This window comes from Ceratotherium simum, chromosome 19 (assembly GCF_057802395.1).
Source record: "Ceratotherium simum simum isolate JZ-2026a chromosome 19, ASM5780239v1, whole genome shotgun sequence".
NCBI lineage: Eukaryota > Metazoa > Chordata > Mammalia > Perissodactyla > Rhinocerotidae > Ceratotherium > Ceratotherium simum.
The window spans coordinates 55428882-55444489 of record NC_141918.1 but is presented as its reverse complement, the minus strand read 5'-3'; the positions used below and the strand labels follow the sequence as shown (position 1 = coordinate 55444489).

At 43.3% G+C, this 15608-nt stretch overlaps 1 protein-coding gene across 2 annotated transcripts in view; it reads left to right on the top strand.

Moving 5' to 3' along the window:
- Positions 1-12297, top strand: part of MAP3K5 (mitogen-activated protein kinase kinase kinase 5) — a 191914-nt gene extending 179617 nt beyond the window's left edge. For both annotated transcript variants that reach the window (XM_087444167.1, XM_087444166.1), the window contains 5 exons: positions 2750-2993; positions 7456-7568; positions 8546-8658; positions 10521-10597; positions 11305-12297. In XM_087444167.1, coding sequence (XP_087300293.1) covers positions 2750-2993; positions 7456-7568; positions 8546-8658; positions 10521-10597; positions 11305-11365 — 608 coding nt within the window. In that variant the 3' untranslated portion in view covers positions 11366-12297. The remainder of the gene's footprint in view (positions 1-2749; positions 2994-7455; positions 7569-8545; positions 8659-10520; positions 10598-11304) is intronic.
- The last annotated feature ends 3311 nt before the right edge of the window (positions 12298-15608 follow it).

Here is a 15608-nt window from a genome sequence, read left to right as displayed (position 1 = left end):
AAGGAAACCATCAACAAAATGAAAAGACAACCTAACAATTGGGAGAAGATATTTGCAAACCATACATCTGATAAGGGCTTAATCTCCAAAATATATAAAGAACTCATGCATCTCAACAACAAAAAAACTACCAACCCAATTAAAAAATGGGCAAAAGACCTGAACAGACATTTCTCCAAAGAAGATATACAGATGGCCAACAGACACATGAAAAGATGTTCAGGGCCGGCTCCGTGGCTTAGCGGTTAAGTGCGCGCGCTCTGATGCTGACGGCCCGGGTTCGGATCCCGGGAGCGCCCCGAGGCACCACTTCTCCGTCCAACGCGAGGCCGAGTCCCACATACAGCAACTAGAAGGATGTGAACCTATGACATACAACTATCTACTGGGGCTTTGGGGGGAAAAAACTGAATAAATAAAATCTTTAAAAAAAAAAAAAAAAAAAAAGGAAAGATGTTCAAAATCACTAACTATCAGGGAAATGCAAATCAAAACTACAATGAGATATCACTTCACGCCCGTCAGAATGGCTATAATTAACAAGACAGAAAACAATATGTGTTGGAGAGGATGTGGAGAGAAGGGAACTCTCATACACTGCTGGTGGGAGTGCAAACTGGTGCAGCCACTATGGAAAACAGTATGGAGATTCCTCAAAAAATCAAGGATAAAACTACCATATGATCCAGCTATTCCACTGTTGGGTATTTATCCAAAGAACTTGAAAACACCAATTTGCAAAGGTACATGCACCCCTGTGTTCATTGCAGCGTTATTCACAATAGCCAAGACTTGGAAGCAACCTAAGTGCCCATCAAGGGACGAATGGATAAAGAAGATGTGGTATATATACACAATGGAATACTACTCAGCCATAAGAAACGATGAAATCCAGCCATTTGTGACAACATGGATGGACATTGAGGGTATAATGCAAAGTGAAATAAGTCAGAGGGAGAAGGTCAAATACCGTATGATTTCCTTCATTAAGTAGTAGTAGATAACAACAATAAACAAACACATAGGGACAGAGATTGGATTGGTGGTTACCAGAGGGGAAGGGGGGAGGGAGGAGGGTGAAGGGGATGATTCGGTACATGTGTGTGGTGATGGGTTGTAATTGGTATTTTGGTGGTGAACATGATGTGGTCCATGCAGAAATAGAAGTACAATGATGTACACCTGAAATTTTTACAATGTTATAAACCAATTTTACTGCAATAAACAAAAAATTAAAAAAAAAAAAAAAAAAAGAAATGGTTAAAATGGTAAATTTTATGTCATGCATTTTTTTTTTTTACGACAATAAAAAATTTAAAAATAAAGATAAAGGAAGTCAGGGCTACATAAAGTAGCCTGGCCCTGAAGAAGGGCCCTCTGGTTTTGGTCATGAGCAAAAGATGAGTTCTTATTCAGCTTGTTGAATTTGAAGTGCTTCCCCAGCAGGACTCTCTAGCAGATGCTGAATGTAGCAGGATCAGGGCTAGAAATACAGTGTCCTCCACACACGACGTGTACTTAACCTCCACCCATCTTAACGAGCTCATCCAGGGACAGTGAGTAGAAACATAAAGAGAAGGGTGGAGTGCCAGGTTCCAGCTTCTAAGGGGCAGGTAGTGGACAAAAGGCTCTGAAGGAGAGAAGCAGCAACCAGGGATTTAGGGGAGAGAAGAGTCACTGGGAGGACTTGGCAATGAGTAGGCCTCGGGTGGCCTTGCTGCAGTGGCCATGTTGGGGTGGTGGGGTGGGATCTTCCATCACTCCCACTGGAGCCCTCTCCCCCTCCTAGGGGCTCTTCACCCGTGGTTCATGGGTCTCGGGACCGGCTTTGGGAGGCTGTGAGCCCTTAGGAAATCTAGGCAAAATGTGTGAATGTGCTTTTCTTCTGGAGAATCTCTGCGGCCCCATCAGATTCTCCTTGGGTTCTGTGATCCAGTAAAATTTCCATGTGCCATAGCACATGGAGTCAAGATCCAGTATTTCTGCTATGATTTCACTTAAATTATGAAGGTAATTCCTTTTTGTGGGCCATGTTGAGAACGTAATCACAATTTATAACTTTTTTCTGTGGGAAGATATCATCCAGGTTCTAAAGTGATGTGGAGAGGAAGTTTTGTCGTACAGTGGTTTAAGCTGGAGACCTGTGACTTTTGCACTGTAAATTTTGGTGGTTAGTCAACAGGTTAGGGTGAGACATACGCTGAACATCAACCCAAGAGTCAAAAACAGAATCTTGCTAGAGTGAATATCAGCGTGTGTGGCATTCTCCGTCCCTGCCCCCATCCCCTTACACTGTGAATGCTACAGGCAAAAAGCGTTCCGTGTACTTACTTATGTTTATATAATCTCTCTCTATCTCAGTTCCCTCACTTCTAAGTGAGTTAATGGTTGCCAGATATTATATAATCTAAAAAATGAATTTTACTTGTGTGAACAAATTTTTATATTCTTAACAGGTTTTTACATAATTGCCTTTCTGATTTTAGCATTTTTCCCACATACCTTATGTACAGTGTGAACATTTTTCTTCTGTTTGAATTAGATCATTCTGAGTTTATATATGCTGTGAATTTTGCAAATTCACTGGAAGAACAAACCTGAATTAACGTGCAGAAATCCATCCCCACTTTTGGAGGAGCAGTTTGGGATACATATCTTCTTGATGGCAGGGGAGATGACATTCATGTCTGAAGCAATGAAGGCATCAGTCGTATTTTGTTAACGTGGCTGTTGATACCATGCCTTACAGAGCTGAGGCCCCATTTCAGCCTTGCGTCCGAGAGTGACACCGCCGATCAAGAAGACTTGGAGGCAGAAGATGACCATGAGGAGCAGCCCTCAAGTCAGACCGTCCGAAGACCCCATGCCGTCCTCGACGATGCTGTGGCCACCTCGGGGGTGAGCACGCTCAGCTCCACGGTCTCGCATGATTCCCAAAGCGCACACCGGTCGCTGACCGTCCAGCTCGGGAGGATGAAGATAGAAACAAACAGGTACATGCTGTTCCCACGTGGCCGGGCTTCTTTTTTCTTACTTTTATGAAAGCGCATGTGTTTTTGGTCTACTTTAAAGTTTGGTCCACAGAAAATACACAATATGGTTCCTTTTTCCCCTTCACGTAAACTTGATTTCATGCCTTTCTTTATAAACGAGAGAGACTGATCTCAGTCTCTAGTCAGATGCACGTTCTGCTTCTACGAGTTCCAGCCTCCTTCAGCACCGTTTCTTGGGTCGCTGCGTTCTCTCCACGAGCACTGAGATTTTCAGGGGAACTCAGTTGTAGCCTCACAGACTCAAAGCAGCTTGTGCTGCCCGACAGAGAGCTGACAGACGTATGAACAGAAACCCGTGTTCTTGAAAGCCTGTGATTTGGGGTATCAGGTTCTTTCAGGAGAGGAAGCTCTCTCTTCTTGAGGAGATAAAACGAATGGTGCTAAAGCCTTGCATTTCAGAACCGTGGCAGGATGATCAGTTGGCCACGTTTATGATTCTATTTTATTTTTAATGTGCTGTATCGTGTCTGGGGTTTAATTTTCCTTTGAGAATTTGGTAACAGCACCCACATGGGCAGGTTATGAAGTGAACAGTAAATGTTTCCTGCTCTTCACAGACGTGGCGCCGGTCAAGGTCCGGATCTTTATGACAGAGCTTCCCGAGCCAGCCACAGCCGACATGTGGGCAACTGACTTTATGGCTCTGGGTTTACAGGGAAAACTTCTTTTTTTTTTTTGGATTGAATCAATAAAACTTGTTCAAATATTTAGAAACCTTGGTTGAAAATTCTAGTTGTTCACCAGGGAGATAAAACATATTTTATTTCTAGTCCTAAGTTTAGGTTTTTAAAGTTCAGCTTTAATACCACACTTAGTCCCAGTAGTAGAGAGCTCATCAGGTATTCAGAAACGTGCATTTGGTTCATGATTAAGTCAGTCCATCATATCTTTTGTGATTTGCATGGAGAAAGGACAGTGGCTCTCTGACATCCATACCCCCATCTTGTCCTCTGAAGCCCAGCTCTTTACTTGCCATCTCTGACTTGGGGGAAAAGAATTTGAGTCTCTTCTCCTCCGAGACGTCTGTCTGTATCTTGGTGCCTTGTTTCCTCCTCTCCTCAAGTAGTAGTCAGTTATGATGGTCCATCCCTTAGAGCTGGTGTTCACTTGAGTTTACTCTGTGTCGCCCGGTCCGCAATGGAGCTGTGTTTTACACCCCACTCTGATCTCTGGCAAGTTCCCTCATTACTGTTTAGGTCCAGTCTGCCGACTCCTCCTCCACCAGGACTTCCAGTCAGAATTACACTGACAATAAAGCTACTTTATTTACCAGCTGGCTGGTCTGTTTGCTTCTTTGGCCCTAAAACCTCTGTCTGCATACCCTGGCTTGTGTCCATGGAACCCACCTCCCCCAGATGCAGCCTCTCCCTTCTCTCCATAGCCGGTGGAGTTACCTGTCTCACACCCTGTCGCTGCCGCTGTCCCCCACATGTGCACATCTGCAGTCCCCAAGGGCTGCCCTTCTCCAGCCGCTTTCTCCAAGTCTTCCCGTCTCTGTTGTGAGGGTATCAGCTGCTGAGGGCCTACTTCCCACAGCCGCCCATCTCTGTTGAAAAGACCAGGATTTGCCACATTTCTCTATTACGTTAGAACATAGTTGCCTTTTCCACAACAGCCCACACATTTATGTCTTTTCTCTACATATTTACACTTGAATCTGTGAAACCTACGGGATTCTCAGCCCCTTTGTCTTTTTTGACTAGTATCTCCCACAGCTCCTCCATCACCCCCAGAAAAGTGGGACAAAGCACAACATTGATGAAAGGCTGCTGCTTTAGTCCAAGTGCTAAGCCACGGAGAGAAGGGCCCAGTCACTCCACATGGTCCTTGTCATCTTCAGTTGAACATTCCTTGATACACAGAAGTACACGTATTGCAGAATAAACTTAGAGGAAATGTTAGTGTTTTTAGGAAAGGTTGCAGGCCTCATGTTAGAAATACTAATCTTATTTTTAGGAGAATCACTGATGCAGGTAAATCAGGTTTATCCAGCTCTCAGTTATTAGATCATCAATAATACTAACGGCAGAAAGTCACGAAATGCCTTTAGCGTGTATGTTCTGCTTATATTTAAGGATATGCTTACATAAAATGTTCCAAAAATGATTCATTCACACAGGGACTTGGGACAGTAATGCAGAGTCAGTTAAACTCTGCTGCAGGAGCAGCTGACTAGTCGTCTAATCTCCCAGTCCTGCAGTTCTGGAATTACCCATAAACCCCCTCCCCAGCCCACCCATCTGAGTTAAAAAATTGACCTCAGGGTAGATCCTTGTCAGACTTTCCTGGAACAGAGAGGCAGGCAGTTGCCTTGGTTTTGAAGGATTTCCCTACTAATGAAGACAAAATAAAACTGATGGACTGAATAGTCCTTAAAATAGATAATTTTGAGAGCAGGATTTGGGGCAAATGAGATGACCTGCCAATCCTTTGCTTCCATTGTTAAACTCTGACTTTTAAAGATAAAAAGGAAACATATGGTCTAGATAAAGATAGGTTAAAGTCTAGAAAATGTCTCTGTTCTTTGAGAAAACAGTAAGAATATGCCATCACTATTCATATGTGTAAATTAGCAAGGAAGACAAAAATACATCCCAGATCAAAAAATTGCCAGCTTACAAATTCGTACTGAGCTGGCACCCCTTTATTTGAGCACCGTTCGTGTTGGAGTGGATGAGTCTCCCCCTAGCCCTCTGCTTCCCTGTTGGTCTCAGTTCCTTCTGCTCGGTCCCCCTCTCTGTGTGCGGCTTACTCCGCAGTTGTCTCTAAACAGCTGTCTTCCTCAAACCGCCTTCTCTGGCTGCCTCTCATTGGGGTTTCCTTCTGTCTTGACTCTGCGACCTGCCCTTCTGTATAATCCTTGCTCCTACCTAAGGGCCTCAGGACTCTGTGTCCTGTGGAAAAGGGGTGGGGTCTGGGGTTCAGGGAAAGAACCCCTACTGAGCCCTGGGGGGCTCTTTCCCGGAGCCTGAGGCCACAGCAGGGAGCAGAGAAGCCTTGTGGGAGGCCAGGCACTGTGCACCCGCCCTGTGCTGTGTCATTTAATGCCCGTGGTAATCCTTCAGGAGGTTCTGCTTTCCCCCATTACAGTCGAGAGAGCCGAAGCCCAGAGGCGTTGAGCCATCTGTCCGAGTTAGCACAGGGAGTGCCTGGCTGAACCAGGATGTGAGCCCAGGGCTGCCTATCAGCTGCGCCTTCAGAACCTGTCAACTGAAGCAGAAACAGACTCTTGGAATGGAATCTGGTCCTGAGTTAAATCTATCAGTACTCAGAAAATGGAACAAATACAGCTTGCTAAGCACTGTAGGGTACGCAACTGTTTATCTTAATGATCTTAGGAATAATTACGTATCCTAAATTATTAGAATTCTGAATCCAGGTTACTCAGAGACAGTTTTCTAAAAAACCAGAGCATCTCTCTTCATACCGTGGAGTGTTCCCTCAGGGAACAGTGTTGGAAATGGTGAGTGGGTTACCGGTTGGCTCTCAGTTGCCCAGATAACCTTCATGAATGAGAACTACATGTAATCACATCTCCGTTTCTCCTTGTTTCCTTGGAAAATGCATCAGATGCCAACTAGGAACTGAATGTACCAGGAACACAGCCATCCTTCCCCCCGTAGAAGGGGGGAGGAATAATGGTAACAACCACAACAGCCCGAACAACAACCGTTGATGTTTACTGAACGCTTGTTAGGTGCCAGGGACTGTAGGTGACCTCACCTCTAGTTCCTTCTCATTTTTTTTTTTTGGTGAGGAAGATTGTTCCTGAGCTAACATCTGTGCCAGCCTTCCTCTATTTTGTATGTAGGATGCCTCCACAGCATGGGTTGATAAACAGTGTGTAGGTCCATGTCCAGGATCTGAACCCGCAAACCCCAGGCTGCCGAAGTGGAGCGCACGAACCTAACCACCATGCCACCGGGCCAGCCCCTCAAATTTTCATAGTTTAAAAAAAAGTGACTACCTTTCTGCTTTGCATGGATTATTGTATTACCCATACCGACCAACTTTTTTTGATGAGGGGCCATACATGTAAAAATAGGTCTGTTAATATCTTATGTAAACTCTTCTCTCTTTTTTTTTTTGCCATTTGTGGTCATAAAGAGAAACAGCAGAGCAACATCTCTGAAAATTTGGGCAGACAGTTGGGGATGGAGGTCTTGCATTCCTGGCTGGAAGCACCGTGTCTTGCGTAGCTTTGCTGCTCCACGTGGGATCTGTGCCATGCACATGGCAGCTCCTTAGAAATGCAGAGTCTTGGCCCTCTGCCCAGAGCTGCTGGGTCAGCATCTTCGTTTCGGGGACATCCCAGGGGTGTCGTGCTCGTTAGAGCTTGCGAAGCCCACTTCTAGAAGGTCACTGTGGCTGCTCCCCTCAACCATGTAATTTTCTTCTGCAGATTACTGGAGGAATTGGTTCAGAAAGAGAAGGAATTACAAGCACTACTTCATCAAGCAATTGAAGAAAAAGACCAAGAAATCAAACACCTGAAGCTCAAGTCCAAACCGATAGGTGAGCAGCAGACAGTTGTAAAGCCGTGCTGTTAGCCAGGCTGCCCCACAGCAGTTTATTTCATGGCTTAGTCAGCATCTGTCATGTGCACCACAATGACATGCAGAAATTGCTTCTAGAAAATATCCACTTCTTAATTGTAGTGAACATCATTTCTTATAAGTACAGTAAAAATAAGATGATTCATAGTCATCTTTTCCTGAGATTGTATATTATTGAGGTAAATAGGGCTTTCCACTTTTTTTGTCTTTATTTCTGCTTAAAGATTTCACAATGAGATTACTAGAATAAAATATACTGTTTTTTGGCACTTTGCATTTGTCTTCTGTGTATTCTAGTTTTTTTCCCTTCTTATAATTTGACAAGGCTTAAATAGAATAAAGATGTAGTAATAAAAAGTCATAGATTGGATACTCTTAAAACAGATACAATGTTATATGTCAATTATATCTCAATTAAAAAAAAGTCAGAGATTAGAACTTTGAAGAAATCTATTCTGTGAGAAATTGGAGGTGAAAGATAATCTTTAGAGAATCTTATTTAGCCAGTTTAGAGGAAAATAAAATTTATAGTTGTTTGATCAGATATATGGCTCTTCCATAGTATTGCAAATAGTGGAAAAATAGACTATTATAATTACATGGTTCTCTGGTAATTATGCTCACCTTTGTTGCATGAAAAATACACTGTACAATTTTTGTGCATCATTGTATTCTAAGAAACTATAAAATTGATATGAAGTATGAGGTGGGAGTGTTATTACATGATTGCTTCTGACTCTCCACTTACTAATGTATGAAGCAGTCTTTACGAGTTTTTATTTATATTATCATTTATACTGCCAATCTCAATGATTTCTATTCATTATTTTCTGATAGAGAAAAATCTTTTAAAGTATCAGTAAATGTTGACTGGGAGGGTCTCAGATGACCTCTGTCAGGTAAAGCTAAGAATGCCTGCCCCTAATTCTGTTCCAGATATCCCTGGATTGCCTGTGTGTGACCTAAATTCTCCTGGCACAAGTACTGAAGATTCTGAACTTACTGAGTGGCTGAGAGAAAACGGAGCTGATGAAGACACTATAAGTCGGGTAAAGAAAACCATCTGTGGGACAAGCATTCTTTCACCTCATGTCGTAATGTTGAGTGCCTCCTGTGCACTAGGCACGGGGAGACCCTGGGGAGAAACTCAGACCCAGCCCCAAGGCTGACAACCAGGGTAGGCAGACGATAATCAAGTTATTCCACAGATAGAAGGATAATTATGCCCTGATAAACTGCATGAAGGACAGGTCAGCATGCATATGAGACAGAGGGAGAGAGAAGTTGGGGAAGGTTCTTTGAGAGGTGATGGATGAGCTAAAGTCTGAAGGAAGGCACAGGAACAAACTAGGCCATTGTGTGTATGTTTGGGGTGGGGGACACACAAAAAGAGGAGATCCTTGGGCCAGGGGTGCAGAATGTGCAAAGACCAGTAGTGAGGCAGGCAAGGACTTTGTGGTCCAGAACCCCTGAGGATTTTGATGTTTTTGAATTGAAAATAAGGAAGAGTGGGAAAAACCAAGACAGAGCTAAAAGAAAAGGTTCTTCTGTTTCCAATTCTTTCTTTTGTTTGTTAACTTTTTAATTCTCTTGCAACATTATTAGACTCCACTGGGCAGCAGGTATTTATTGCTATTTAATAAAATAGATCTAGTTAGTAAACTTATGTCAGAAACAGACACTTTCTATATAAACCATATTCTATCTATAATAACCTAATTTGTCCCTGCTCCTTATAGACTTTTGTATTCAGCATGAATAGCATTTATTTGTTTTAAGATTACATATATGTACACACATATACACACAATAAGAAGTTATATTTTCATTTTATAAGAAGAGCCTTAATACAGTATTACATTGATTTTAGTTTTATATTTAAATTTTAAAAAATAACAAGAATAAAGATGTCTTTTCTCTTGACTTGATAATTTATTGGACCACTAAATAAAATTTAGGGTCTTCTTAGAAATCTGCATAACAAAATATATAAATTTAAACAACTCTCTTGCCTATTGGAAATAACGCATCCAATCAAGTTCTCAAATATTCATCCCTCTTAGATTCAAATCGCAATTAAAAATAGTAATGCATACTACTCAGCCATAAAAAAAGACAAAATCGTCCCATTTGCAACAACATGGATGGACCTGGAGGGTATTATGTTAAGTGAAATAAGCCAGAAAGAGAAAGACAAACACTGTATGATCTCACTCATATGTGGAATATAAATCAACACATGGACAGAGAAAACTGTATTGTGGTTGGTTACCAGGGGCGGTGGGGGTGGGCACAAGGGGTGAAGGGAGACATATATATGGTGATGGACAAACAAAAATGTACAACCCAAAATTCACAATGTTAAAAACTATTAAAACATCAATAAAAAAAAGTAGTAATTCGTGATCCACTAAATCATTGCCCCCTTTTTTTAGATTTAAAATTAAAACCTTCACTTAAATTCAGGACTCTGATTATGTAGTAATTATTGGAAAGTACCTTTTATTAGCCATGAAAAATAAGTTCAGAAATTAAGTGTAAGGAATACCTTTCCAGGAACATTTTTTATCCACATGAGAAAAATAAAGGTACACAGTACCACCCTCTCAGATGCAAACATTATCTTACAAGCAGCAGACATGATTACAAGCGAGTCTTATCTACTCATTAGAAGATCATTCAGAAATTCTGCATTGCTTGTAATCCTTATGCATGTGGAAAACATATGCATGTATTTCTCTGTAATTATTTTGTAATGGGGGGACTTTCCCTTAATAATTCCAGAAGATTATGTGGATTTCCTCTTGGATTCACTTTTTATTATTGCCAATGTTGACATTATGGATAGTTTGCTATTTATTAAAGGTGTATAAAACATTTTACTTTTGTGCATATTTTATTTTCTCCACAGTTTTTGGCTGAAGACTATTCACTAGTGGATGTTCTCTACTATGTTACACGTGATGATTTAAAATGCCTGAGACTAAGGTACTGCTTTTCTTTCTGTTCAGTTGTCGTGATGGAAGGAGCACTGGGCTGAGACCAGGAAGCCTGGCTCCTGCCCGGCTTGGTCCCTCACCAGCTCTAACCAGCTCTGCAATCCTGGGCAGAGCTCTCTGGTTCCCAGTTGCTCTGAGTAAACTGAATTAGGTGGACCAGGCTATTATTGGGTGCTCTGATAACCAATATTTCTCTGTTAGTAAATGCAAATCAACGGGAAGAATTTTCCTGATAGCGTATCACACTAAGACATGCAGATGTGCTAAAGCTGCCGTAAACAAAGGCTCTAATTTAGTTCATGATTGTGCCATACTTATTAGAAATGTTCGGGTGACATGCTGATTTGCCATCCAAATACTTGGTATAGTCTGATACAGTTTCTTACAATAATTCGTTTTTCTCTCAAGCCATGCGTATACGTAACTGTTACTCCCACCCACCTCTATAAAGACACATTTCAAAAGAGCTGGAAATCTAAAATGATGCTTTGGGCCCCGGGGGTTCGTGGGAGTGGAAAGGAGAGGCTTGGAGGGACGATGAGAAAATATATACAAAAAGAATACAGAGTGCCTGATAAGACTTGGGGATCTTCATGTTCTGATCGGAGCAGCTGGAAGCCAGGAAGTCACTTTTGTGTTGCAAGGGCAGTGTTTCCGATGAAGTGTGCTCTTCACCCTGTTCTTGTCTGTCACCAGGGGAGGGATGCTCTGCACGCTGTGGAAGGCCATCTCTGACTTTCGAGACAAACAGACTTGACTGTCCCGCACCAGCTTTCCGTGGACAGTCTAAAGATGGATACAGACCTGATCTTCTTCGGGAGGGAGAGGCGAAGGGAGAGGAGAAAGAAGCTGCACTTTAAATCCAGTATTTGTTTACTCGTGTTAAAAAAAAAGAATACACTGAAATTTCCTAACTGCTTCTATTTCTGTAATTCATTAAGAACTCTTTGTAAAGACTCTCAAAATAATCCTAAACATCCCAATGTTGTTCAACATCCTCATGTTTAGGGTTATTTCAGTCTAAACCTTTTTATGGAAGTATTTTTAACTCAGCAGCTATCGCACTTCAGCCAGATGTTTACTTCACAGGAGACGAATACAGCGTTTCATGTGAGTGTGCATCACTGGAGCAGAACCAGAATGTGACCATAGCTTTTAGGCTTCAGTGTGTTTGTAATATGCCCTGAGAATCTGAGTAGAAATGCATAATTTCAATTATTGTATAAAGTTTGTTTTTTTTAAGTGTGCAGAATCTGAGAGCAGTGGTTTATACTTGTCTGTATTAACTGTAATATGACTGTATTTTGTAACTTAAGTCTCTGGCCTGTAGCACATCCGTGTGAGCCCCTGTGTACTACTGAACTGTACCAGTTGCACATGCCTGAATCTTAGTAATGTTGGCTTGTTCTAAAGCTGTCCCTTGTGTCATATTTACCCTAAAAAGTAAAAAGACTCTCAACAGCCTGTTTTGATAAATTCTAAAGGATTCTTATTATGTTTTGACAAACCAGATAACTACTGTGTTAAATTTCTAGTCGTTTTTTCAGCTCTCACATTAAATAGAATCTGTCTTTTATTGGAGTAATCCAAGAACAACTGATACCCAAGTTGTTGCTCAGGGCAACAGAGGGGTGAGAGAAGACAAAGAAAAAAGAGAATAAAAGAAAGCCAGTGTATTTTTCTCGAGGCTCCAAGTTCTCTTGAATGACTGTTGTGTATGTTAAATACCATCCCAGTGGAGAACACTGCATTCTCTATCTGCTTCATCTTAGTTCTCATAGTGGAGGGAAGTGTTTTTATTTTAAGCTGTCTATTTTATAAGCCTGCCCATATTAATAGCATGAAGTCTGAAGCTCCTAGATGGATGAATGAGATAAACAAGTTTCTTCAATACAGAGGAACCTGTTTATTACAGAAGACGGAAATAACGTAGAGCTATTCATGTGTCATGACGACGCCTATGTAACGGTCTTTGATAAGACAGGCATCATCTTTATTTCTATGTGAAAATCAATGTACAGTATATTTTATATTGCGTTAGAGTATACAAAAAATGCTCACCAGGGGCTGGCCCGGTGGCGTAGTGGTTAAATTCTTGCGCTCCACTTTGGCGGCCCAGGGTTCTCAGGTTCCGATCCAGCGCAGACTGCCATGCTGCTCATCAAGCCACACTGTGGCGACGTCCCATATAAAGTAGAGGCAGATGGGCACGGATGTTAGCCCAGGACCAGTCTTCCTCAGCAAAAAGAGGAGGATTGGCAACAGATGTTAGCTCAGGGCTGATCTTACTCACACACACAAAAATTCTCACCAATACTTTCTCATTTGATACTTGCAACAACATACTTTTTTTTTTACATCCCAACCCTGAGGACAGGTAGTTGTTTCCTGCGCCTGCGTCCTGTGGGGAAATGGTGAAGGAGGTGAGGTGTAAACCGACACATCAGGTCACTCATCTGAAACACAGGGTAACTGCATTAAGCCCCAGCTCGTACCCCAGTCTAATGGTTAAATGCTTCTTTTAGACCTCCTATGGGATGGGGCTGCCCATCCTCAGCCAACTCTTTAATGATACAGTCTTCCCCTGGGCTCTTCCTCCTGCTCTATCTTTGTGGGCAAATGTTCCTCCAGCCCTCTGTGGTTCATAATACGTTCCCAGCCAGCATCACTAGGTGTTTGTCGGGATTCTGGGTCTCAGTCACTACAGGAGGCAGTTCCACTGTGGCCCCAGTTCACGAAAGGTTTGCGCTTGAGAGGCCTTTGGCATCAATCCAGGCCAGCGGTTCTCAACCCAGGTTCACATTAAAATGCCGTGGATGCCTTTAAAAACAACACTGATGTCACCACCTCAGGGAAACTGTTTTTCTTGGTCTGGGGTGGGGCCCAGAGATCCTTCCATGAAGCTCTGCAGTTGCTTTAACACTGTCAGTCCCACCTCCTTCCTCGAGGGACACCTGAGCGGTCAGGGAGCGCCCTTTCCACGGGGGTGGTGGTAAGATGTTACTGTTCATTGCTCACTTAGTGTAGCAGGAGCCTAAACACGTGGCTCCGGAGCAGAACTGTCACCTACCTGTGCCCTTGGGCACGTGGATTAACCTCTCCCGGCCTCAGTGTCCTCATGTGCAGCGGGGGAACTAACAGGGTTGTTGGAAGATGTAAATAAGTGATGCAGGTCAGGTGCTCAGTGCAGCGCACTGAGAGGCTGCTGCTGTTGGCAGGTCTTACTCATCCACACGTATGTATTAAACACTGGGTGCTGCACACTGTGGTGCATGAACAAGACGCAGCTCTGGCCCCTGAAGTTCACCGTCGGGAAATAAAGACAAAGTGGAAACAACAGTCCGTGTAGTCATAGTTACATGTGCGTATATAGTTGCATCTACCTGCCAGAGGGGGTCAAGGAGAGCCTTCCAGAGCAGTGAAGGTCAGAGCTGAGCCTGGAGGATGGTTTGTAACAACAGTTATCCGTGGGTGGTGGCAGCAGTCTTCTAGGAGAAACAAAACCAGAATTTACTCGAAACAGTAGGTCCGGTGTTTCTTTTCAGCCACATTTCAATCTCTTTCTCCAAATTCTGCCATTGCATATTTTGTTTCATTCGTTCCTAAGCCGTCACAGAAAAGGGTTTGGCAGTGAAGAATTATTGTTAACCTGCTGGGATGCCTACTACGTGTGGAGAGAGACATGGTGCCCGAGTTCAGAATGCAGACGACGTACATCGTGTCACCACGGACATCTGTGCTCTCTAAACGAATAAGTGATGGCTCCAGACTTTAAGGGCACCCCACGAGGGACAGAAAACAGTCCTTGCCACCAAGTAACTCGTATCAGACTGAAGAGACAAATGTGCCATGACAAATCACACCTCGTCTGTGGTCAAGGCTGGACGAGTGGCCAGCCCAGAAACCCCGGAGGAGGTTCAGAGCACGGGCTTGCGGGCACCAGGACAGCTGGAACAGGCTTCACTGGGAGGGAGACCTCAGCCTGGGCCTTGGAGGGAAGGTTGTTAAAGAAGCCGGGACCAGGAAGTAGTGGACGGAGGGCTCCAAGGACAAAGGCTAGAAAGCAGGGATCTGCAAGGTGTTCAGGAGAAAGTGAACAACTTTTATGTTGCCTTAGAGCATACAAAATTTTAACTCACATTTGGCTGGAAAGTTGGAAGAGAATGGGGTAGGAGAGAGGTCGGGGAGGGAAGTGAAGTGAGTATTAAATTATACAGAAATGGGGAATCTATTAAAGACTTCCGAGCGAGGGAGGGGTGTATGAGAAGATTAATCTGGCAAGGTTGTGTTGGGTAAATCAGAGGGAACAAATTGGACAGAGCAGTTGAGAGACTTTCACATGTGAGTGAGGGTCTAGTAGGAGGCAGAGCAGCAGGAATGGAGCGGGTGGAACTAAAACAATGCAACGGCAAGATTTGGGAACTGTGATTTGGGCAGTGAGGACAAGGGAGAGGGAAGGATAGATGCTGAGCCTATGCAAGGAAGGGGAGAATTCAAAACTAGGCAAGTTCAGAGGGAGAGCTGGTTTCGGACATGTTGAGTTAACGGCAGGGCATTGTGATAAAAACGCGCAGAGACCAGAGAATATGTGGGTGGAAGTCACACTGAGGTCGAGGGTGTGTATTCTGGACCCAGGGGCCACCCCTGTGGAGATAACGGTAAACAACGGCTGTGAGAGACAGAGTAGAGATAGAAAGGTTTGGGCCCAAATTTTGGGGAGGAGGGTTTGGGAAGGAGGAATTTAAGTCGGCAAAGCAGAAGAAAGGACTAGCCACAGAGGAACAAGAAAACACAGGCCAGTGGGGTAAGTCAGGAGGAGGACGATCAGAGGAGCAAGCCGAAAGTCCAGGGGAAGGACAGATTGACAGATAGTAAGAGGTAACTTGATCTTGTGACCTGAGAAGTGTTTTTAGACAGGCAAGAAAGACTATATAGCTGGTTATAGACAGGCAAGAAAGACTATAGCTGGTTATAGACAGGCAGGAAAGACTATAGCTGGT